The sequence below is a fragment of the Sarcophilus harrisii genome, chromosome 4, assembly GCF_902635505.1.
Source record: "Sarcophilus harrisii chromosome 4, mSarHar1.11, whole genome shotgun sequence".
Taxonomy (NCBI): Eukaryota; Metazoa; Chordata; class Mammalia; order Dasyuromorphia; family Dasyuridae; genus Sarcophilus; species Sarcophilus harrisii.
Window position 1 is genome coordinate 435,416,598 of NC_045429.1, and position 25,178 is coordinate 435,441,775.

The 25,178-nt window shown below is 53.6% G+C and overlaps 2 protein-coding genes across 7 annotated transcripts in view; one reads left to right on the plus strand and one right to left on the minus strand.

Annotated features, from left to right (window-relative positions):
* The first annotated feature begins 439 nt into the window (after positions 1-439).
* On the plus strand, positions 440-8,597 carry TRAF4 (TNF receptor associated factor 4). The gene is made up of 7 exons (XM_031967702.1): positions 440-762; positions 5,442-5,493; positions 6,185-6,289; positions 6,363-6,524; positions 6,708-6,869; positions 7,105-7,260; positions 7,444-8,597. Exons 1-7 carry the CDS (start codon positions 620-622, stop codon positions 8,074-8,076), a joined length of 1,413 nt encoding a protein of 470 aa, XP_031823562.1. The 5' UTR covers positions 440-619; the 3' UTR covers positions 8,077-8,597.
* Positions 8,598-10,321: 1,724 nt separating this feature from the next.
* FAM222B (family with sequence similarity 222 member B) overlaps positions 10,322-25,178 on the minus strand; it is a 68,891-nt gene continuing 54,034 nt past the window's right edge. The window contains exons 1-3 of one of the 6 annotated variants that reach the window (XM_003770030.4): positions 24,523-25,178; positions 22,097-22,218; positions 10,322-15,551 (exon numbers count right to left, since the gene is read on the minus strand). In XM_003770030.4, the coding sequence (XP_003770078.1) occupies positions 13,951-15,551; positions 22,097-22,178 (1,683 nt within the window). In that variant the 5' untranslated portion in view covers positions 22,179-22,218; positions 24,523-25,178 and the 3' untranslated portion in view covers positions 10,322-13,950. The other 5 variants (XM_031967699.1, XM_023503631.2, XM_031967700.1 and 2 more) reach the window with 5 other exon arrangements.

A 25,178-nucleotide genomic window follows, 5' to 3' on the forward strand; every position in this document is an offset into this window, starting at 1 on the left:
GTGGGGTGCGGCTGCCCTTCCCCCTCAGGGGTAAGGGAGGGAGAGGGGAGGGAGGCCGGCCCCTCCCCCACTTCCGGAGTGAGCCAGCCAAGCAAACTGGAGGTGAGGGGGGCGTGACTCCTCCGCGAAGCCTCTGCCCGGCTTCTACCTCCCCGCTTCGGGCTTAGGGCGGGGAGGGGGCTTCGGGGGCGTCAGGGAAGGGCCCGAGGGAGGGGGCCAGCCCGGGGCACCCACCGCCGGAGCGGGGCCTCGATGCCAGAGAAGAATGAATGGGAGCTGCGCACGCGGGAGGTGAAGGTCGGGGCGCCGGGAGCAGGCCGAGGGGTGGGCAGCTCTCCTTGCCCCTCCCCCTCCGAGGCTCGGGGCGCCCGGCGTGGGGGGCAGGGGAGGGGGCGGCAGGCGGCCGGCGCTAGGACCGGCCGGCCCGCGCGGGCTCCGCCCCCGCCCCCGCCCCCGCTCCGCCCGCCCGGGAGGGGCCGGATCATGGACCTGGAGCGGCGGCCGCCGGGGCTGCAGTCACTAGTGGGCCGGCCGCGCCGAGCCTCGCTGGGGAGCTGGCTGGCTGGGGGGGCCGCGGGCGCCGGGGCGGGCCCTCACCCCGGCCGCCCGCCCGCCCGCCATGCCCGGTTTCGACTACAAGTTCCTGGAGAAGCCCAAGCGGCGGCTGCTGTGCCCGCTGTGCGGGAAGGCCATGCGCGAGCCCGTGCAGGTCTCGACCTGCGGCCACCGCTTTTGCGACACCTGCCTGCAGGAGTTTCTCAGGTGCGCGGGGATCCCGGGCGGGCGCCGGACGCGCGGCGGCCGCGGAAGGGGGCGGGGGCGGGGGCGGGGGCCGGTCCCGGGGAGGGGGGAGGGGGGCGCTGGGACGCCGGGGTCCCGGGGAGGGGGGAGGGGGGCGCTGCCGCTGGGACGCCGGGGTCCCGGGGAGGGGGGAGCGAGGTTCCGCGGGCTGGGGGGGGGAGCCGCTTCCCTTCTGCCCTGCTCCCGCACCTCCGCGGCCCGGGCTCGAACAAAGGGGCCGGGCCAGAGGGAGCGCTCCGAGCCCCGGCCGGGAGGGACCCGAGTAACAAAGGAAGGGCGAGCCTTGGGCGGCCGCTCGGGGAGCCGGGCAGGTGGGGCGGAGGGTGGGGCGGTCCGGGCCGGGGAGGGAGCGCCGCTGCCCTTTGTCTTATTCCCGAGTTCCCTCCCGAACCCCCTCCGGCCAGAGGTCACCCCCTGCCTCCTCCGGGGACCCCTCTGGAGCCCCCCGACAACGCGTCGTGACGTCAAAAGAGGGTCGTTGTGACGTCAGCACAATAGGACCCCCCTTTTTTTTCTTCGGTGTCTTTTACCTCTTCTTTCACTGCCTTACTTTCTCTTCCGCCTGAACCCTTCCCAGACACCCAGAAGGGAAAGCAAGCTTCTCCGGCCGCCCCACCGCCGACCGCCAGCCTGGGGCCCGGGGGCTCTGGGGGGAAACCCCGCGCCCCTTTCTAGGCGGGATCCCCAAAGAACTCCCGGAAGAGCCCGTGCAAACTTGCTCCGGGGCTCCGCGATTCTTGCTTCCTCCGGGCCCCCGCATCGAGGTCTCACGGCTCCCAGCCCTCCCCGATAAATAGGGTCCACACGAGGGTCCACGCCAGTTTAAAAAGAGGCTAGAAAGCGCTCCCTGGGAGAAGGGAAGGGTACGGGAGGCAGGGCTGCGCCTCTCAGCCCCGGTCTCGCCCCGGGGCACCTGATTTGCACACTGGGGATGGTCGATAATCATCCTAGGAAGAAGCGGTTAATGGTTAGACCGGCCGCTCGGCCCGACGCTTGGCATCGGGGCCCCGAATGGGGAGCAGTGGGAGCGGAGATCGCAAGTTCTCCCCCGGGATCCCCCGGAGAAACCGCCTTTGTCTCCCCCACGGGCCGGCACGCGCAGGACTGGGATAGACTGAACCGGGATCCCTTGGGCGGAGGGAACTCCCGGCGCGGGTGTGGACCTTCTCTGCCCCTTATCTTCCAAGCTGCCCGAGGCGCTGGAGTGGTTGAGTGCTTAGTCCGGGTCGGGCGGCCCGCCCACTCCGCTGGGAGACCCGCGCCGGGGCCCCCTGGTCTGGAAGCCTCCGCTCCGGGGCTTATTCCAGGCGCACCGATCCGGGCTGGCTGAAGCAAAGCGATCCCCGGCCCTGCGGACCCCCCCACCCCCCCATCATAGTCTGTCTCTCACACACTGTACCCTGTCACACACTATATTGTCTCTCACCCCCTTCCCCCATCACCTCTGTGTCTCTCGATCTCCAGCATTTTCCCCACCCCCTTTTGTCCGCGTTATTTTCTCTCCCTCCTGGACCAGGCCGGCCGCCTTCCTCCACAGCCTCCCACACAAGCGTGAGGGCAGAGAAAGGTAAAGGCCCGGAAGCTGCCTTGCCAGCCTAGGACAGGACACACAGTCAGCTCCCATCTCTGTCTCCCTGCCTGACCATCTGTTCTGCTTCAATACAACCCTCCCCCAAGCCAGTGCCAACCCCCAGGGCACAAAGGGAAGCCGCTACAGAAGGGGCATTGAGCCCCCGGGGGGGGGGGGATGGCAGAGGCAGGCAGCCTGCCCCGGTGATCTCAGCAAACACCCCCCCTTTGGCACTGGGGCTCTCCAGGGCAAGATTTCTCCCCTTTTCCCCCCTTTCCCCTACCTTCTCTTCCTTCTTTCCCACCCTGTCATGGAGCTTTCTCCTGTCCTGGATTCCAGACCCCCCCTGCACCCCTACCCTGTCCCTTCATTCTCCCCTAAAGTTAGGAGTGGGTAATTTTCTAGACCTCCAGGGAAACCTTCAAGCACCCCACATTTTGACTCTTTCCATCCTTCACCCCCAAACCACCAGCCCCCTTCCCATTCTCCCAGGACTTTTTGTACCAGAGCAGGGGAGTGTGTCAAAACAGCCGGGATCTTGCCTGGAAGGCCCTTCCCCCCTTCCCTCCCTGGGGCAGCTTGGGATAGAGAGCCCCCTGTCCTTTTTTCTCCCACCGGGCCTGGGATCATCCTGGAGGGAACTCCAGAGTGAGGGACCCCCCTCTCCCCCAGCAGGCTGGCACCTGCTTTGCCACCTATAGAAGCTTGGAGAGTTGCCGAGAGGTCCGGATCTGAACCCAGGGCCCGAGTTTTGTTTTTTTATTCCGTGGCCAGCTCGTTGTCCCCATGCCCCCCCTGCCCCCTCTGAGTTACTTTTCAAAAGTTCAATCAGAAACTGTCCCGAGAGGGCAGAGAGAGGGGTGGGGGATCTCCCCGAGTCCGCCCTCCCCTTTCCTGCGCTCTCTGGAGGACGTCCAGGACTCCAAGTCCAAGCTGGGAGAGATCAGCGAAGGCCACCCCTGGCTCTGTCTGCCAGGGCCGGGGGTGGGGGAGCACAGGCTGAGCCTGGGGGGCCGGGAGGGGAGGGGGCTCCAAGCTGGCCCTCTGCCCCTTCTTCCTGGAGCGGAAGTCTCAGGCTGCCTTGGCTTTTGTCTCCTGTTCCTCCTGCCAGACCTTCAGGCTTCTTTCTCCAATATACTGGGCTTCTCTTCTCACTCCTGCCCACACATCTGGGTTCTGGCCTCCTGGGTTTCCAGATGTTCCCCCCCAACACCACACAGCTGGCTTCCCAGGGCCGGGATTGAGTCCCGGGTCTCCCTGCCCCCTCCTCCCATGGAAGATCTTGTCTTGGGGGAGGCTGGGAAGGGGGACTGGGCTGCCAAGTCCAACTGCCTCCCCCTCCCCCTCTCCTGCCTCCGGGCCTCTCTCCTCACCTCCCCCACCCGGAAATCCCCTCTTCCTCTCTCTCAGCCCCCAGCCCTCCTTCCCACCCCTTCCCCTCATCCTGCCTTTCCCCCCAGGCCCTGGGGGAGATGGGGGGCATGACTCCCGGGGTACAAGCCTCTTTCTGAGCTCTCACTTAGTTCCTTACAGGGACTAACCCTTTCCCTCCCCCCCCCAGACTCTGGCTGGCTCTGGGGTCTGGGCTGATCGAGTGGCTTCTGCAGCTGCTGCCCCCTCCCAGCCCAGTGCCCCCCCCCCCCAGCAGCCCCACCCAGCTCCTCCAGAGGAGGAGAACGGATCCCACCGGGGCTCACTGAGAATGTGGGTAAGGGCAGGGGGGCCGAGCCCAATCCTGGCCTCCTTCCTCTGCCAGGCCCTCCTCAGGGTAGGGGAGGGGAGCTGACCAGTCCCTTCCCCCCTCTCCCTGGAACTCCTAAGTCAGCACATTCTTGGGAGAAGCCGAGCGCGGCCCCACTTTGCCCGGGGCTGCTTCTCCCAGACGGGCCAGTTCTGGGCCAGGTAGGCAGATGGCCCGGCGCTGGCCCTTGGCACTAACAGGGGCGCCAGGAAACACGGTGGGAACTCGGGGCCAAAGGCCCTGGGGGCTGTGTGTCAGTGACTGGGCCCGCCGGGGGTTCGGGAAACGGGGGCTCCGGCAGGGGAAAAGGGCCGGTGCCCTGGAGACTGCGCTGCCACGTGGCCCTTGGAGCACGTCCTGCCCCTGCCTGCCCCGGACCCTCCACTCCTGCCTGACTCAGACCCGCCTGTCGGGAATGCCGTGCCCGGGGGCACCTCCCAGTTCCCGGGAAGGGAAGACCACAGCTTCCAAGGCTGTGCAGGGTGCCCTGGCTGAGGGGACGGAGCCCGGGCTGGCTGAGGGAGGGTTTGGCTACAATTCAGGCAGGGGTCCTGCTTCGGCTCGGGCATTGTCCTGCCACCCACTTGTGTGCCCAGGGAGGGAGGACCAGACCATTCCCCATCATCCCCCGCACCCTCCCCGTGTTTTGGGGGAGATGACACTGATCCTGGGGCTAGCGGGAGCAGCAGCACAGTGGCAGGGGGGGAAGGGGGAGCTGGGAAGTCTCCTTGCCGAGGGCTGGCCTGCCCACTGAAACTGTAGGGCTGTGATTAAGATGGGGGGGGAGGGGGGTGTAATAGGATGGGGTCCCTTCTTAGAGCTAAGATGGGGGGGGACAGGACCGGGCCCCTTCCCGCCCCCCAGCCAGCTGCCGCGGGACAGACATGACTTAGCAGCAGCTGCCATACTTGGGCCAAATGCTGCCAGCAGCTGCCTTATGTTCTTGTATATCCTCCCCTCCTTGGGGGAAGTTTTTTTGAAGGGGGGGGGGGTCCTTCAGCTTGGGGAGGGGCAACGGCGGAGCAGGCTACCATGGAGACTGTGGGCTCCCCACCCTTTGTCTGGTTCTTGCTGAAGGCAGGTTTGGGAACCGGTCTGGCCGGCCTCGCTTGGGGGGGCTGGCCCGGGCTGTGGGGGGGTTGGGGGCGTGGCCACGAGGTTTTCCTCTTTGCCCTGAGATGGGAGACAGGAGCCCAGGGGGGTTTGAAGCGTCCGGGTGCAGGGAGGTGGCAGCCCCTGCTTACCCGGAGCCCAGGGCATTTCCTCTTGGGGGGGGTGTCAGGGTCAGGCTTATCTTACCCCCCTCCCCCCTTGTCTTTCCTCTTACAGTGAAGGAGTGTTTAAGTGTCCCGAGGACCAGTTGCCCCTGGACTATGCCAAGGTGAGCTGGGGGAGCAGCGCGCCCGCGGGCGTCCACATGAGCATCCCTCCCCTCCCCCCACCCGGGCCCCTTCTGGCAGTTGCTTGCGGGAGGGGGGTGCTGGCAGTCTGGGCGGGAGCCCGCTGCCAATGTCAACTCCGCAGCAAGGGGCTCTGTGTGCCCCCACAAAGGAGGCTTGTTTCCTCCCATCCCCCTCGGCTTTAAAACCGGAGTCACTGGTGTTTGCCCTGTGTGTGTGGCTGGGGGGGCGCTGGGCATGACGCCCCGGCTGGGGGGGGGTGCCCGAGGCTCACAGAGACCGCTCTGTGCCCACAGGAAGCCGCCTTCCCGCCCTGTCCCGGGGGCTGGGCCGGAGCCCAGAGCAGGGCCTCCTCCCCCACTGCAGGCCCAGGCCTTGGGAGGAGCATTCAGGAGGGAAGCAGAGGGGGAGGGTCCCAGAGCCCAGCTGGCCCGGACTGGCCACCTCTGCCCGTCCCTGGGGCCCGGAGGGATGGCGGCAGGGGAGGGCGCCCAGCTCAGTCCGGACCCACAAAAGCGGAGCCAGAAGGTTGGCACAAGGAGCCTGGGCCAGACTTCTCAGAAGGGGAAACTGAGGCCCAATGTCACGACCTCCTTGGGCGAGCGGGTGCCCCGGCCGGGACGGTTTCCTCCGGCGCCCGAGGAGCCCCCTGACCTCGCCCTCCCCTCCCAGATTTATCCCGACCCGGAGCTCGAAGCTCAGGTCTTGAGTCTGGCCATCCGCTGCATCCACAGTGAGGAGGGCTGTCGCTGGACCGGAGGCCTGCGGCACCTGCAGGTAAGGGGGCGCCCGCCCGGCCGGGAGCTGGGGGAGCGCGGCCGGGTGGGAAGTGACCGTCCCCTGTCCGCAGGGCCACCTCAACTCCTGCGGCTACAACGTGGTGTCCTGCCCCAACCGCTGCAGTGCCAAGCTGAGCCGCAGGGACCTGCCCACCCACCTGCAGCGGGAGTGCCCCAAGAGGCGGCTCAAGTGCGACTTCTGTGGCATCGACTTTACCGGGGAAGCCTATGAGGTATTGGGGGGGGGGGGCGGAGCCCAGCACCTGGGAGCGGGGCCACAGGCCCGGATTATCGGCTTAGGGTGAAGGCCTTGGGGATGGGTCCTTAACCTTCCGGGACGTGCTGAGGGGCTGAGACCCGGTGTGGAGGATCCCAGTGGGTCCTGAGCTCTCCCGCTTTCCTTCCCCGGCCCCCAGAGCCATGAGGGGGTCTGCCCACAGGAGAGCGTGTACTGTGAGAACAAATGCGGGGCCCGAATGATGCGCCGGCTGCTGAGCCAGCACATGATGACCGAGTGCCCCAAGCGGACCCAGCCTTGTGCCTACTGCTCCAAGGAGTTTGTCTTTGATACCATCCAGGTGAGCCTCCTTCCGGAGCCCCGGGGGGGCTGGGACCAGCCAGGAAGCCCGGGCGACAGAGAACCCGGATTCAGGCGCCAGGGCAGCCGGACCCTTGGCCTCTGGGGCGCCAGGCTGGGGGGGGGGGAGTTCAGATGTGCCCTCGGGAGTTCCTCACAGGGGAGCTGGCCGAGGCGAGGTCTGCAGCCCAACACTGGTACTCGGGAAATTGCTCACGGCTGTCCCTCCCGCCCAGAACCACCAGCACCAGTGCCCCCGCTACCCTGTGCCGTGCCCCAACCAGTGTGGAATGGGGAGCATCCCGAGGGAGGACTTGCCCAGCCACCTAAAAGAGAACTGCAGCACAGCTCCTGTCCTGTGCCCCTTCAAAGACGCGGGCTGCAAACACCGGGTGAGTGTTCCTGGGCCTGCCGGGGTTGGGGGAGCCAGGCCCCAGGACCCCCTGCTTCCGTGCTCCCAGGGACCCCCTCCTTCTGTGTTCCCCGGGACCCCCCTCCTTCCACGCTCCCCAGGACCCCCTGCTTCTGCCCGGGCGCCTCGCGGCCCGGCTCACCCGCCCCCCTCGCGTCCGCAGTGCCCCAAGCTGGCCATGGGCCGCCACATGGAGGAGAGCGTGAAGCCGCACCTGGCCATGATGTGCGCGCTGGTGAGCCGGCAGCGGCAGGAGCTGCTGGAGCTGCGCAGGGACGTGGAGGAGCTCTCGGTGGGCTGCGACGGCGTGCTCATCTGGAAGATCGGGGGCTACGGGCGGCGCCTGCAGGAGGCCAAGGCTCGCCCCAACCACGAGTGCTTCAGCCCGGCCTTCTACACCCACAAGTACGGCTACAAGCTCCAGGTCTCGGCCTTCCTCAACGGCAACGGCAGCGGCGAGGGGACGCACCTGTCCCTGTACATCCGGGTGCTGCCCGGTGCCTTCGACAACCTGCTGGAGTGGCCCTTCGCCCGCCGCGTCACCTTCTCCCTGCTGGACCAGAGCGACCCGGCCGTCACCAAGCCCCAGCACGTCACGGAGACCTTCCATCCGGACCCCCACTGGAAGAACTTCCAGAAGCCGGGCCCCTGGAGGGGCTCGGTGGACGAGAGCGCCCTGGGCTTTGGCTATCCCAAGTTCATCTCCCACCAGGACATCCGCAAGCGCAACTATGTGCGTGATGATGCCGTCTTTATCCGGGCTTCAGTCGAGCTGCCCAAGAAGATCCTGAGCTAAGGACTGGGGTGGGCGGGGGTCTCTGCTGCTGAGGGCGGGGATGGGGAGAAGGGGGCGGGTCCCCCCTCTCATGCCCCTCCCCTTTCACCACACTAGGCCAGGTTACCCTTCCCCCTGCCCGCCGGGCTCCCACTGTGCCCCCTGCCATGTACCTCCCCCTCAGGTGCCTCTGATAGGTGCTTCCCCCCAGTTCCCCTCCCCCCCCTGGGGAGGGGAGTGTGTGTGTGGGGGGGGGAATCGGCACTGGGGCCTTTAAGGGCTTGAAATAAATGATCCTTTCTTGGGGGGTCCGCAGCTGCCTTGGGCCCTGTCCGCTGTACTGTAGTGGGGAGCAAGGCAAGCTGCTTGGCCCCCACCCTAAGAGCCATAGGGAGGCGAGGTGGGGCCGGAGTTGGCCCGCCGGGAACTCCAGCCCCCTCCATCCCCTGAAGCTGTGCCCTCTCCGGTTATTTATTGCTCTGGTGCCCACGGGGCACGGCGGGGGAGCCCTGGTTTGTAATAAATTCTGGATTGTGTATTTATTAACTTTGTCCAGCCCTGCCTGCGGGGGGTCGTCTCCCCTTGGTCCTGCTGGGCCTGACAGGCCGGGAACTGCCCAGCCAACCCTGGGACCTCCGAGGCCGCCCCCGGCCCCCACAGCTTCTGCTCTGGCTGCATCGGGCAGCAGCGCCCTCTGGCGGCCCCTCGCCGCTGTTGGGGCCATACCCCCTCTGGCGGCCGGACAGAGGAAGTGCGCTCTTCCCCTCCCCCCAGGCCTGCCTTTTCCTTGGTCCTTGACTATGACCTTGGATGGCAGCTTGGAGAGCTGGAAAGGCGGGACTCCCCCGGGGAAGCTGTGACCCGAGCCCGGCCTCAGCCTGACCTCGGACAGCCCTCCCTCGGTGCCCATGGACCAGGTGCCTACCTGCTGACCGAAGCATGCTGGGAAGGCCGCCTGCCCTCGGGCAGCTTCCGGAGGGGCACCTCGTGTGGGGCGGGGGCAGCGCCAGTCAGCCAGTCCAGGGCCGCCCGGGAACTTGCATGGGGAAGAATTTGCATTTTTATTTCATGTTGATAACTTGATGCATTTAGGAAATGCTTGTCCTTCCGGGCGCCAGATGCCTCCGGCTCCAGCAGGAAACCACCCAGCCCAGGGCCCAAGGAGGCAAGGGCAGCCCTGGCCCCAGACCCCCACTACCCCCATGGCTGCAGCAGCTCCAGCAGACAGGCCTGGCCCCCCTGACTGGGGCCTTCTGGGGGATGTAGCGATACCTCAACCTCCCCACAAAAGTCTCTCCCAAATGTCCTGTTAAAAACGGGCGATTGTTGAAGACCACCTCGATTTTACAGGAGGAAACAAGATTCAGAAGGGGGGACTTGCCGAGGGGGTCTGCCAGATGGCATTTACCGGGCAGTTCCTGTGGGCCGGCCTCGACGCCCACCCGAGGGAGGGGAGAACCCCTTTTTTGTTTGACTACCCAGAAAGGCGAGGATGGCGCCCACAGGGTCCCAGAGGGTCCCCACCAATCCTGTCTTTTAGAACGCTGAGGGCCAGACCTTAGCATGACTGCTCTGGCCGGATGGGGAGGCAGAGGCCCTGATGAGCGGATTACTTCCAGAATCCGTGCCCCCCCAAGACAGTCCTTGGGGAACAGGAGAGCAGCCCTCTACTAGAGGAAGGCCAGAAGCTACAGCCCACCTCCCCAATATCCCAATGGCCCTCTTAAAGTCAGTCACCGCTCCCCAGACCCGAGCATATTCACCTCTACGTCCTGTGTGTGGGGAAGGGGGTGCCATGGGAGGAGGCTTTTTTATGGGGGGTTGGAGGGGTAGGAGGAGGGCTAATGGCCAGCTTCCCCCACTACGTCCCTGGGGCCTAGGCAAGGATAAAATGGCCCTGGGCCTGCCATACCTCCGGCTTTCCAGCAGGGGGAAACACGAACACTCGGTGCAGGGAGAGGAAGCATCGTGGGGAGCCAGAGCTCTCCGGGGCCACCATCACACAACCCCATCTAGGTGCTGGGCCGGGCCCCACCTGGAGCTGGGATGCACCCACCCAGAATCCCGTTCGGCTACCAAACCGCAGACCCAAGGCATTCATTCTCTTTCCTCATGGGCTGTGCTCCCGTGCTGAAAGCTACATCTGACTCGGCGGCTCTTTCGGCTCGAGATCCGATTCTAAGGCCTTCCTGCATTTCTATGATGGCCCTTCCAGCTTTCCCATTCAGTCTTTCATTTAGTCTCCACAACTCTGAAAGGTCAAATATTTTTCATAGAATTTTATTTTATAGAAGAAACAGGGTCAGAATCAATTGGAATCACTAGTGAGTGGCGAGTAAGACTTGAGCATACATCCCATTTACCTCCTCCCTCTGAGCCCTGGGCGGCAGAGAAAGGAGACCCATAAGAAGTCCCGAGTCCTCACTATGTGGCCCTGAAATCAGGAGTCTATTTAATAGGCATTAATAGGCTTCGATTTCCACAGCAGTCCAACGGGTAGAAAAAAGTTCCTACCCAAAAGGCCCGTCAGGTAACACAAGGATCACAACTGAGTTCAAGGATCTGGAAGCACTTTTAAATCCTGCATATTTAACGCAAAAAGGAATATCCCAAGGACCCGGGGAGATGGCATTTGAGTGGGACTTGTGCCTCTTGGTACAGATTATCACTGATGAGGTACCAGGCCCTTCCCTTAGCAGCTCCTCCTCAGATGCCCAGCCCAGGCCCAGCATACACTGCAGACAGAGCAGAAAAGGGGAGTTAAAACAACATTTTTGGCTTTGCTCTTTTTTTTATTTTTTTTTCTTAAAATTTTCCTGCAGACAAAATAAAAGGAAAAAAAAAAAAAAAAAGGTTTTCTAGTTTATACCCGTAGCACGTGAGAAGCAGCTTCATATAACCAGAAGGGGTTTGTTTTCATGAGATTACAGCAGCTGTCACAGGGTCCACCCAAGAGGCCTGGCCCTCACCCAGGGCCTCTGGGAGGCCTGCCCAGCGGTGAGCACAACAAAGTCACCTGTTCTGAAGAATTCCAAACCAAGCAGGGTTTGCTAGAGCAGAACAGGCGCTGGAATGAAGAGCTAGGGCTCCAGCCAGTCACCTACGTTCCCCTCGATGAAGCCCAGCGACGGGGCGGGAGATAGGGGGCTCCTCTATCTGCTGGAGCTGTCAGTAGTTGTGGGGCAAAAGGGGGTCTGTGTGGAAGAGCCAAAAGAACAGGACTACAATTTGAGGACCTCCCTCCGAAAAACAAAAGAGGTGGCCGGGAACGTCTCCAGAGGAATCCCCTTTTTCCTGAATTGGCTACAAATCTGACATTGGAAACTGTTCTAACCAGAAAATAAAATCCACCTCAGACATTCACAGCATTAAATAAATAGGACAAGGCCAGAAGGCTAGATTTTTACTAGTCATAATATCACCCCCCACACCCATCAAGAAGCCCCAAATGAAGGGGTCAGGATGAGGGAGGCAGACAATGCTACAGTTTATGAACATGGGGCGGGGGGGGGGGGGGGGGGGGGGGGTGGAAGGAACCCATTTCTCCCTGGGCCAGGGCAGGGGTGGGGTGTGAGGCAGCCTCATGTTGGACCCTTATTGCTGGTGGGGGGTGGGGGTGGGGGAAGAGACTCGCCTGCTCTCTCAACAATCCCCCAAAAAGGGGCTGGAGGAGGGGGCCGGGAGGTTCACAGTACATGATCCATAGACACTGAAGGAGCCAAGGGATTCAGCCCCCCTGCATCCCTGCACCAGGAAAGGGACTCGAGTTGGATGGTTTGGCTTTAATGCCCGCAAGATCAGTTCCAGTCTGATTTCTCGAAATGGGTCTGAGCTTGGAGAGAGCCACTGTTGTTCTGGCAGAGAGGGGATGATGGGAGAACTGACAAAGTTTCTTGCTTAACTTCTAGAAAGACCTTGCTTGCCTAGGGGAGATGGGGAGAGGGAGGAGACGCTGAAACCTGGCTTTGACAGAGAATAGTTTGGGGGAGAGGGGCAGTGGGAGAGAAAGGGAAGGCAGAGGATGAAGAGAAAGGAAGATGGGGGAGACGTCTGGGAAGAGATGGCAAAAGACAAGCCTCCAGTGCTTCTGTGGGCCCTGAGGGGGTGGGCCTCTACCAGTTTTCACACAGACTGCAGGAGAACAATCAGAAACAATAAATTAGGACTTCATGTTGCTATCATCATTTGGCATAACACAATCAGGCATTTTTTTTCTTTTTTTCTTTTCTTAAATATAAGGCAACTCGCCAACACATAATTTAAAAAACCAGTCTTCAGTCACATTGCTTCCACTCACTAAAGGAGTTTCTTGCTAAACAACAGTGGGTAGCAGACCCAAACCCTCAAATCTTAAATAAGGACGTCATTAGCTCATGTTGACCCCGAGATGCAGGAACAGGGGAAGCAGGGGAGGATGGGACACAGAAGAGCGTCTGTGTGGTACATGGCTAAACTCAGCAACTCAACAAGAAATGGAGGGAAAAGAAAAACAATTACAGACCAACTATGTGACTACAACTCAAAGGAGGGTGGGGCTGGGGGTGGGAGGGAGAATCGAGGAAATCCTTACAAAGAAATGTCTACGTTTTCATGATTGAAAACCATTTGTAAAAAGTCTTTTAAACAACTAGAAGCTACTTGATCGCAAAAGGTGAGTGTCTGTGTACGTGTGTGTGCGAGTGTGTGTATGTGTGTGTATGTATTCGTGTTTGTTCTGGAGAAGGAGACGGGCAGGGGAAGGTCGATTCCAAAATCGGTAGGTCTCCAGATACTAAAACCATGCTCCTGTTTGGTAAAGAAAGAGTTCAGAGCTTAAGGCTTTGTGTTTATTTTTTTTCTTTTCCTTCTTAAGCTGAGGGGCTGACACACGAGGTGACTAGTAGGTGGATGTGCCCTCGGGACCACTCACACACATTGCTACTCAAACTTCCACACTACATTCATACAAAATATTACATTAAAACTTACAGTGTAGAGCAGTAGTCTTAGCCAGTGGACAAAGAACCAAATGCATTTGTACTTTTTTTTAAATTGGGGTTGGGGAAGTTTTTAACTTCAAACTCCAGTGTGATCCTCCTCCTTTATGCCACAGAGAGAGGTATGTGCGAAATCGGGTGAGCGGGCTGGGGAGGGACAAACAGATCTCCCTACCAGGTGTGTTCTACACCCACTGCTTTTGAGAAGGAACAGGAACAAAGCATCAAACACAAAATATTAATAAGACCAGATTTTAGAAGGGCTTAGATTTGTGGTCCTTCCCAGGCAGCATGTGTGGTGATAAGCCCACCACAGGCCCAGGTAGAGACCGGATATCAAACCAGAATCAAAAGCTGGAATGGGATGTTATGGATTTTCCTAGAGGTCTACACTGAGAACTACCAATAAGTGGGGTCTAAGAAAATCTAAGAAACCTAGTTTATTTCAAGGGGAAAAAGGAAGCAGAGAGAAGCCAAGTTCAGAAATTCTAAGTCTGGAGGGCCACTGTAGCCCTGTTTGTGGGCACAACTATCTTAGAAATTCAGGGTTGGGTTTGATTATTGGGGGAGGGTGGAGGTGAAGAATGAGGGTCAAAAAGACTAAAAGTGTGGGACCCAAAGGGAAGAAAGGACACAGGTGCATGGAGGAAACCAAGGAAAACTGTTTTGAGATTTCTTGAACTAAAAAGCTGACAGTGTGGGGAACGGGCAGAAGGTGAAGGACAATGCTGTCCCCACAATCAAAATAGAGTAGTTCTCCCAACAGTAGTGAATTAGAAAGATCACAAAGGAGTTATGAAAGTTAAAAAACAATTCATTCAAAATTAAGACTAAACGTGTGTGTGTGTGTGTGTGTGTGTGTGTGTGTATGTGTGTGTATGTGTCTGTGGTGTATTTTGTGTCTCAAGAACAATGGCACCTATCTATAGCCAGGGTGCTGAATATGAAGATTTCGACTATCTGTAGGTTCGGGGGCCCGGCTGCCCGGGGGGCGGTGGGCCTTGCTCAGCATAGCCAGGCTCTGCTCACGGAAGCAGGCCTGCTGGAAGTCCCCACTTAGGTAATCCACTGTTTGCATCAAGTTATTCTGGCCAGGCACTGTGCCGGCCCCAGCCCCCGCACGATAGTGGGCCCCGGCAGCGGCACAGTCGAGGGGTGCACCTGCAGGCTGCCCGCCGTGGAAGGGCATGGCGAGGTCCTGGGACCCGGAGCTGTCGCTGTTGGGAGTAGGCAGAATGTTGTTCCACAGGGGTTGGAAATAATGCCCGTTGGGGTAGGCCAGCGGGGCCGCCGGGCCATTGACAGGTGGGGACGGGGTTGGCTTCTCCAGGGGCGGTTTCAGGTGGAAGGGCTGGCCCATGCAAAGTTCTTGCGGGTAAGTAGGCGCCTTGCCTGTGAAACCTGGCCCTGCCATTTCGCGCCCAGAAGGAAGCTTGCTCGCCAGACCGCCGGCAGAGCTGCCACCAGCCTCACTGCACATCTGCTGCAAGTGGGCCAACTGGTGCTGGTTCCAGGCCACTGGCTTGAGGTCGCTGGGGTAGCCGACTGTTGCCCGATTGATCCCCACCATCGGCAGGTTAACAGCACCGGTGGTGGGCATTGCTGTGGCAACAGTGTGCTCCACGGGGTTGACCACACAGGAAGGCATCGGGGTAGGGACGCTGTGGGTCGACACGCGAGTGCTCGCATTTATGAGCAGGCTGCGGCTGATGGGGCTGGGGTTGGCTATCTGCCCCTCGCACACTGAGGTAGTGCCAATGCCTGCCCGCGTCTGGCAGAACTGGTTGATCTGGTGGACGATGCTGCTCAGGTCCGGGGGCTGGGTCTGCTGCAGAGTGGCCGCCATGGAGAGGGGAATGGTTGAGGTAGACACGGTCACATTCGGTGGGGCGTCTGCGTCTGGCATCTTCCGGCCCCCATGCAAACCTGGCTGCAGCAAGGGGTTGGGGGGGTGTTGCAGGCCCTGGTGAGCCATGGTCGAGGGGTGGGCCAAACCCTGGGGCTGGGCCAGAGACTGAGGGTGGCCCAGGCCCTGCTGGAGGCTCTGGGAATGGGACAGTGCCTGGGACTGTGGGATACCCTGAGGGTGTGGCAGCGTCTGGGGCGGGGCATGGGCCAGCGTCTGTGCGTGCTGTAGGGCCTGCTGGCGGGCCAGGGCCTGGGCCTGGGGGTGGGTTAAAGTGCTAGGTGCGGCGTACGGGGCCGACGGGGGGTTCATGACGGCCTCCGGGAGCAGCCGGGCACGGGAGCCGTCAAAGTCCTTGACGATGCTTTTGGCCGGCACTTTGACGATAGCGAGGAGGCCGGCCTTGGCAGTGGCCTGGGCTGGGTAAGGGCTGTAGCGCTGGGTCGATGTGTCAAGTCCGTTCACAGTACGGCGAATGTGTTTCCGCTGGGGAACCTTGACGCTGTTGGGGAAGATTTTTATAGTCAGTGGGTTGTTGGCGACCTTCTTAGCATACGCATCCAATTCGGCTGGGGTGGGGTAGTGAGCAGTTCTCATTTTCTGTGTAGTGTCCCCTGTAGGCAGAGTGAGAGAGACAAAGGGGGAATGGGGGCAGGAGAGGAGAGAGGGGTATAGGGAAAGGGCGGAAGAAGAGGGGAGCTCATCAGTGCCAAGGTGACCAAACCAGCCCCTCTGGCTTCTGCCCCCCTACGAGCCCTGCAGGAGACCTGGAAAGTGGGGCACTCACACAGCAAGCGTAAAGGAGGAGAGACGGGCTTCCCCTGCACCCCGAGCTCGTCCCAAGGCCTGCTAGGCCGGAGTGTTCGAGAATGGCGCGCTAACACCCCCCACCCCCCACCCCCGCAGGGACACAGAGGGAATGGTCCCGCATTCCAGAGCAAGCTAATAAGTCTGGGGAGACGGCTTAGCCACAGCTCTATGGGAGCTGTAGCTGTGGTCTTGAGGAATCCATCTTAGGCCGTATATTAGATGCTAATCTTGAAAAACGGACTGCGTTTTGGGCCAAGTCAATGCTTGCTCCAAATGCATCATTGCCTGAGTGCACAACACATGAAAAGGTCCCTGCTTTGTAAGGACTGGAGACTGTGAGGTCTCCAAGGTCACTGCAGGAGAAGTTTTTGTAAACATCGGGACCACAGACAACATAAGCAGTCACCTGAACAGAAGACAGGCAGACCAAGTTGGGGAAGAGCTTTTCATAGCGGATCGAACAAAGCTGGAAGAAAGAGTTCTTAAGTCTTATTTCTCTATGAACAATTTACACTTTGTTGGCTTGAGACAACTCTGATAAGATCATTTGCACTGGTCACTTCCTATGTGCACAGAAAAGAAAAAAAAAAAGGGCGGCTGTTTTTTAAGAGATATTCACTAATTTTTTGGCCACAAGACACTGGAGGTCCTAATACCATCTAGTACACTATCTGGAGCAAAGACAAGCGGAAGGCACATCCAGGACATTAAAGGAGTGACTCCTTCCAGGAAGCTTTCATTCAAAGGCAGACTGCAGAACAAAGTTCCAAGAGGGCCCTGGGTTTGAAGCTTACCTCTGCGACAAACCATCTGGGGGACTTTGAGTCAGGGATGAGACTTATGGGGAGTTTGCTTATTCATCCAGAAAATAGAGACAATATCACTTGCAATACTTCCTGAAGCTCAAATGAGATAACACAAAGTACTTACTGGCTGGAGACAAGGGCATATAGTTTGAGGTTGCAAGAACTGAAAACTAATTCAGAGATTACCTGATAAATGAGGAAACAGAAGTCCAAAGAAAATCTGCACCACCTCAAAAGCCTTACATGATCTAGAACTTTTGAGGAGAGGGAGAATTCTGGTTTGGGAGGAGGGAGAACACCAGATAAGAGACTCAGGAAGGAAAGGGCAAAGGCTGACAAGGCAGAAAGACAAGATAAGCAGAATAAGTGGTGGATTCATGAGTAGGGAAAGCTGGTCAAAGAAGTGGTCAGCTGGAGGGCAACTGTGGAGCTGTTGAAACTCAGGAAAGGAAGTGAGGTGGCTCTGACAAGTTATTAAGCGGCTGCTCTGCTGGGGGAGGAGAAACAGGAGTTCCAATAAAACAAGGCCAGGGTGCATCATGCAGGAACTAATTTGCCGAAATTTAGAGCCAGAGGAGCTAGGTTCAAATATGGGCTCTTAGTGACCTCTGGGTCTCAGTTTCCACACTATACAGAAACTAAAGCACAATGCAGACCTTGGAGGAGATAACCTCCAGGCTTCCCAAATTGAAATCAGATTCTCTAAAACTGCAACATTTCTTACACAGCCAAGAGGTTCTCTCTATTCCAAGTATAAACTGCCCTCTCCAGGATGAGGAAATGGCCTCCAGAATGAAGGTCCTTAAGAACAATGGGCATTCCTAAAGGGGAAAAAAAAAGTGGTAAATCAACAAAGGAAAGAGTTGGAGTTGGAAAAGGTAAATAAAACTTGATCTTTGTCAGGTGGCTGGAGAATAGATGGAGATAATGGAGGAAGGCAAGAAAAAGGAAAGCTGTGCTATGAAGACAAGGAAGGGCTCTAGGAAATTTGATAACCTTCAGAGAAGTGGTCATGTGAGAAACCACCCAGAAAGGGAAAAGAAGGTGGGGCTCCTTGTCCTGCCCCTTCTTCCCATCAAGCTCCCAGAGACTTGTCAGTTTTACCAGGACGGTTAGCCAAGAAATGAGAACATTCTTACACTTCTTAGAATGGATGACAACTATCTCCTGGGGATTCATGGGTACAGAAGATACTGTCCAAAGAACCTAAAACTGTTTGCCAATAGTTGTGAAGTCTACAGCAAGAAACCAAAAAACACAGAAACAAAGGTTATATTTTCCTCACTGATGGCCATTGAAATCAAGGGATAAAGAAGAATACAGCTGGCTAAGAAAGTAGATTCTAAGAATAGGATTTGGACTTCTAGACTATGGCTTAAAGATGATATATCCCTTATCTTCACAAAGGCTGATAAAGTGGTTGCCTAGTGTTTTTGCAAGTGGGAAAAGGATGGGAGCAGTTTCAAGGTGGAAAGAACAAAGACTTCTTATGACATCCCCAAAGCTAGAAATTACAGAAAGTAGTTATAATAAAAGAAAGGTCCCAAGAGACAAAATCCAAAGAAATCATCAGTAGTAAAGCCCATGACTTCAAATGTCTCTATTGTAAATGTCTGAGTTTAAACAGACAAGAGGACCTGAAGACACTAATACAAGCCTCCTAAGGATTCACTGAGATTTGGTAGGATAAAATCTACCATTTTCATGAAGCTCTGGAAGAGTTTTGTTTTTAGAAGAAAGAGTAAAGGGGGGTGAGGGAGGAGATAGAGGGGGAGAGTATGACAATAATAGTATACTCAACATAGGGAAATTAGGGAAAGGGTGAAAGGAAGCAGAGCAGGACAAAGAACATTTAGGTGAAGATCAGCAAAGGGATAAAAAGAAAATATTTTGTTAAAAGGATATTCTAGACCATCTAAATGAAAAGTAGAAGTAAACAAGTTAGGGAAACAGATCACAAACCTGGCATATAGGTAGGATATAGCAGTGATGGAATACTTCAAATATCTACACATCTGGACAGAAGTAGATCCGACTGACTTGCCCCAATAAGAATTTTGTTCTTAAAGATGGAAAAACCAACAAGTATAAAGTCTATACTAGATCTGATTTTCATAAATAGGGAGGAACAAGTACACAGTGTAGAAAAAGCTTGAACACATTGAGGTTAAGTGACTATTCACTGCTTGATTTTTCTGGTAACCAGGAATTCTCTGAAATAAACTAAATCTGAGGGGAAAGATTTTAAAGGATTCTTAGAAAAGTAAGTAGGATCTCATGCATGGACAAAAATTCTATAAGGTAAATTATCCCAGAAAGAATCCATAGATTCTGAAAAAGAACTGCAGATGTGAAAAATCCTGGGAAACTTGAGAGTAGCCTGGAGAAGGGCAAATGTCTTGCTTTTCCAAAAGGAAAAAAGAACCAGTGTGTAAACTAGGTAACAGAGAACATTACTTCAATTCCTGGCAAAATTATTTCTCAATGGTTCCTAAGCATTTAGACATCTCCAGACAACCATGAGTTGTAGGATCTTGGGCAGGTTATATCACTTTCATCTCCTTAGATTTACTCAACTGTAAAATGGGGTTATCAGCAGCCCCTAACTTATAGGATGGTGTAAAGCATTTAGCACAGGATTTGGGAGGTAAAAGGTGCTACAGAAACAGGAAAGGTGGGTAATTAGTTATAAAGGCCAACTTTGGCCAAACTGAATCTTATCTACTTTTGAAAGGGCCAGTCAATTACTGGAACTGAAGAATTCCACTCAGAAAACCAAGATTTTAGCACAGCATTTGATCACATACATTATTTTTGTGTAAAAAATAGCCCTGTGCACTGGCATCAGGGACCTAGATGGAAGACTCATCAAATATGATGATGAAACAAAGCTAAAGGATACTAGCTAACAGGACAGGGAGCCAGAACTTGCAGCATGGTGGCACAAGGTCTGCTACAATTCATTCAGGGTAAATGTAACATCTGATCGAGGTTAAAAAGCAAACTCTAATCCTTTGATCCTTGTTAGGCTTATCTATCAAAGAACCCATGAATAACAAGGAAACAAACATCAGCATATTTCTATCAGCACTTAAAAAACTGTATTTCCTTATTTGTTACATTGTAGCAGCACTTTTTGTGAAAGCAAAGAAATAAAAACAAAGTAGATGTCCATCAACTGAGGAAGACTAAACAAACCATGGTACACGAATATAATACTACATTACTGTGCCGTACCAAAGGACAAATATGACCAATACAAAGAAGCATGGGCAGAATGACGCAAACTGATGAAAGAGAGAAGAAAAACCAAGTAAATAGGGTATATGAATGCAAAGTTAAAAAAAAAAGTCACAAGAAAATAAAAAGTGAATGCTGCAAATGATGAACAACAAGCATAGCCTAAAAGAAATATGACACGATACCCTCCTCCCAATAAGCTCCTTTGCAGAGAAGAGATCCACAAGTGCACATATGCACATACTTTCAGACTTTTTCAGTATAATGATCAGTTAGGTGATTTCTCTATTTTTTTTCGGGGGGGGGGGGAGGTCTTTCTATGGGATGGCTCTCTGAGAGGGGAAAAAGAAAAGCTAACAGAAAGATTGCATAATTACATGGTTGGGGAAGAATGATCAGAGTACTTTGTCAGCTAGAGATCAGGAGTTTTTTAGGGGGAGTTAAAATTCAATAAGCTAGCAATAGAATGAGACAGTCAAAGAAGGTAACGGAAGCTTGAAAGGCTTTAAAAATGGCACAGGTTCCAGGAAAATGTTCCCTTTGCTGGGTGAGGCCAAGGGGTTTGGGAATCACAGTAGGAAGAGTACTGAGAGGCTGGAGGACAATCGGGATGTTGAGAAGCCTTGCGTCCCAGGTACCATCAGATGAAGGAACAGGACATGTTTAAACTGAAGAAGTAGTGGGGGAGAAGGGAGTAAGATAAGAATTGTCTTAAAGTATCCGAAGGGCAATCATATAGAAGAGAAATTCAGCTGGTCCTATTTGGGCCTATCAGGCCAAACTAGAAACAACTAAACAGAGTAAATTTTGGCTTAATGTCAGGAGAAACTTTCTAGCCCTCTGAGTGTCCAAAAGAGACAGAAGCTGTCCACAAGGTGGTGGGCTTTCCCTCCTTAGAGGTCTTTCACTTGTGGGGCAAGTTATCCTTTCAGGCAGGGATGATCGAAATCAAGATCCTTTCCAAGGACAAAATTCTGTGATCCTGTGTGAGGAAAGAACCTTCTACCATTTAACTATCACTATGTAAAGAGATAGGCTGGGAGGAAAGCTGCTATGCCAAATCCTGCTCCACTGTGTCAGAAAACTACAGAATGAAGATTTGTAACTTCAGCCCCACCATGGAACAGCTAATTTCATTAACCACACACAGACTTTGCATTGTGGTTAACCAGCAGCTGGATGGCTTGGGACCAATTTAATTTGTTTCTGGAAGAGGAAAGGTACCTCTGACAAAACTCACAGAGAACTGGAAAGTTTTCCCACAGCCTGGCACAGATGAAACCCAATGAGCAAATGAAGCTGAGGCTTCAGGTACAAGGGGAAAAAACCAATCAGACACGTCCACAACTGAAATGGACTATGGGGGGCGAGAATAAAACCCCACTAGAGGTCTTTAATCAAAGACTAGATGGGGGAGGAGTGACCTGACTCTTCTATGATTCTTCCACTACTCCAAATCCTCTTCCCTTGGTGCATCTCATCACTGCCTTCCAATATGTCCAACTCAGACAGTGCCCCTTGAAGTCATCAGGGCCAGTGGTCCCTGCCCTGGCAGCCCTGGAAGGGGCTCTAATAAGCATGTCCAAATGAGCATGCTGGATAACAAGCGGTTTAGAACAAGGACCCGGTGACAGCAAGAAGCATCCTCAACTATCCCGGGGAAGCAGCTCCCAAAGCTCCCATCAGATAAGTGTCATTTTGTTTTCCAAGTCTGGGTGGCTCTAACCCCAGACATGAGGAACAAGGCCAAGTGAAAGGAGTCCTGGATCAGCATCTGCACAAGTTGACAGCACAACAGGTAATTTACACTCTACTTCCACCTACCTTGACACGATGAAGTCTAGAGTGAAGTTCTTCTCTAGGATCACCCCTCTCCCCCACCTCCAAACAAAGCATCCAACATATTGTTGTTCAGTCATGTCTTGCTCTTGATGACCCTGCTGTGTGAAGTTTTCTTAGCAGAGATACTGGAATGGTTCTCCGGCTCATTTTACAGACCATGAATCTGAGACAAGTAGAGTTAAGTGACTTGCCCAGGTCACACATCGAGCAAGTATCCAAGGTCAAATTCCCTGGCACTCTATCCATTTCGTCACCTAGTTGACCCTTTATAAAAGCATCCCCCATGGAAGGTGGCAAAAGGAATAAATAAGATCTGGAAAATTTTTCACCACAGCAGATCTACTGAAATCTACAGGGTGTCCCTCATGTTGCTGGTATACGATTAGGCAACTATTTCCTGTTACTGACAACCCAGATTAAATATATGGAGATTTGGCTCTCATTCTGCCCACACCACTTACATTTCTGAAGTCCAGTGTTCATCTGCGTGTGAGAGAGAAGCTGAAAGGACAGGTCACTTGGCCCAGGCAGACAGGCTAGCATGGCAGACCAGCATCAACATAACATGGGGCAGTCACTCACACTAGAAGAAAAAAAAAAAACATGGTCAGAATGCAAAAGGCAACAAACATTAACAAGTATCTGGGAGTGGCGGGGCTATATTCAACCCTAGGTTGTATGTCCAGGCCCCAAGATTCTCCAAATACACAATTTAATTAGCAGTATTCTGATGAAAAATTTACCCACCATTTATCTAATTGTAGTAGCAGTTGACTCCCAAGTTACTGTGGTTAAAGAGACATTTTGAATAGTACAGCTGTGTGCTTAAGAGTGGAACAATTAGAAAATTACTACCTGTCCACACGGTTAAGTGACAAGTATCATTCTTTCTGGAGATACATTATACCCACCCCCTCACCCACCAATGGGACCATTTGGCATTTGAGCTTCCTACCTAAAGAATGAGCTTCCAATTCTGGAAGTTACTTTGCATAGGGGCTCCAGAAGCTGCCAGAAAAGGAAGAAAAGCCTTTTGCATTTAAGTCACAGCCATAAAACAGCACCATTATGTTGTGGCCAATCTCAATTGGCTAAGGAGATTCCCTCCCCCACCCCCAAAAAAGTAGAACAAGGTCTTTGGGGGAACTTCCCATCCCCCCAGTATCCTATCTCAAATTAACTGCAGCATTAGGGAGAATGTCAAAAGTTCTTGGAGATAGGAAGTAGATTGTTTCCCAAGGCCACTTCCTGACTACTTGTGACTTTTAAAAGCTACACAACTTTTAGGTAAGTGAGAGAAGGCTCAGCCATGTTCACAAATAAGTAAACTGAGTCTCCCTTATCTCACCTGTCTGTCCCATATTTATAAATGGCTTTTCAGGGCAAAGAGACCTCCTATTACTCAGAATGAAACAATACACTTATCTATGTCCCTGTTTAGTGCCCAACTAAGATGGGCAAAATTGAAAGTTTCTCCAACAAAAAAATTTAAGAAAAAAAACAGGAGCTTAATTGGCAAAAGGCCTCTATGGAGCACATAACCTCCAAGTTTAGCCATCCTGGACAATGACAAGGTAACATATTTACAGACTACAAGGATGAATCTCAGACTGACAGTCATTAGCTCAAAATTCATCCTAGGGGAGCACTCTTGGCTAAGATATAGGCTCTATAAGGCAACCTCATTCCTAAGATATAAGCACTAAGTTGGAAATTTCTACCTCCAACAACAAAGAAAATTAGGGAAATGCCTGGAAAGTTCAAAGGTTAAAATTACAGGGCTTTGAAGCACCTCTCATTCCTCACATTTCCTTTTTTTTTATTTTTTTATTTAATAGCCTTTTATTTACAGGTTATATGCATGGATAACTTTACAGCGTTAACAATTGCCAAACCTCTTGTTCCAATTTTTCACCTCTTACCCCCCACCCCCTCCCCTAGATGGCAGGATGACCAGTAGATGTTAAATACATTAAAATATAAATTAGATACACAATAAGTATACATGACCAAAACATTATTTTGCTGTACAAAAAGAATCAGACTCTGAAATATTGTACAATTAGCTTGTGAAGGAAATCAAAAATGCAGGTCTCACATTTCCTAAGAAGGAAAATCAATTTTATCAGAAAACTCTTTGTAATGTTTAGAACAATTAACAACCAGAGTGACTTTGTAAAAAGATTTGCTCGAGTACTGAGTTTAAAGACAGGAACTACAAAAAACCCAAAATGAAGATTACATGCCTCACAGGTGATAAGATTATATACCCTAGAAAGAAGAACTTGGCTTTTTAAGTCTGTGGGTGACTGAAAAGAAGTCACAGGGTTCCCCTAGTAGCTCACTGAAGTAGAGATATTCAAAATCTCTCTTGATGAGGGAAATAAGAAGCATTTAGTGGCCAACCAACCACACATGAATGAGAATTCTTCCTCTTTATCTGAATCCAGTCAAGAGCAAATGCCAATTAGGAACTGAGAATATTCAGTCAGTTCTAGAACTTTCAAGAGTAATGGTTGACAATCTCAGGAGAGAGTCTTAAGCCTTATGAAGAAGTATTCTGATCCCAAAGTAAACGAAGTAAATGTTATAGGATTAAAAAAACCCTAAAATATGAGTGCTGTGGAAAGTACACAACATACCTAGTTTTAATGCTAAAATCCTTAGAGGTTATTAACAATGGGCCTAGTTTCTATGACTTGATTTAGTGACCTCAGGACACCTTATACCCTAATTATTAAGGAAGGACTCAAAAGAGCTTCTGTTTTATCTACAGATACAGTATTAGCAATGAAAACATGAAATGAAAGCATCCTATCATGAAAATGGTTTTGACCTCAAGGACTACCTCCCACCCTCAACAAAGTTTTAGTCCTCTCACACACACCTGGGGAACAGCTGGCTGAATGGATAGCACTTAGGAATCAGGAAAACCCAACTTCCAGTCCTTCTTCTAATATAGCTGTGCTACCACAATTAAGTTTCAAGTTCTTCACCCAACTCCCTGAGACAATCTGGTTCAGATTTGCAGCTCCACATTGAGGAATTTCACAACCCCAAAGGTCTCTAGAAACAATCTCAGAAAGGAAAAATAATCAATATCAGGTCAGTCTCTTCCTCAACCATTTTCACCTTTGAAAAACATCAGTTTTGACAATTATAATTATACAATAACCAGAGTCTGCTGAAATCTTTTATTTTGGGTACCACCTCCTTTCACCAAGTTTGAGTCACAGAACATATAGCTACTACGACTAAGAATGCAGCTAAATACAATTGTACAAATTCATTAGTCTTTAAGGGAAGGATTCTCTAAGATAGAGGGACAACCCATGCAAGCAAAGGCAATGAAATTGGGGATAGACTACAATTGTATGTAAGAAACAGCAAGATGATCAGTTAGGATGGACTGTACCAGTTCTTGAAGGCAACTAAATATAAAATGAGGCTGGAACAGTAGGTTGGGACCCAGTTGTTAAAATTATGAAAACCAAACAAGTCAAGTCAACTACAATTTATTAAGTGTTTATTATATGTTTTATG

Coding starts and splice junctions, on each gene's coding strand:
- TRAF4 (XM_031967702.1), top strand. CDS start 620: ATGCCCGGTTTCGACTACAAGTTCCTGGAGAAGCCCAAGCGGCGGCTG. Junction 5,494..6,184: donor TGCCCCTGGACTATGCCAAG/GTGAGCTGGGGG, acceptor CTCCCCTCCCAG/ATTTATCCCGACCCGGAGCT. Junction 6,525..6,707: donor TTACCGGGGAAGCCTATGAG/GTATTGGGGGGG, acceptor CCCGGCCCCCAG/AGCCATGAGGGGGTCTGCCC.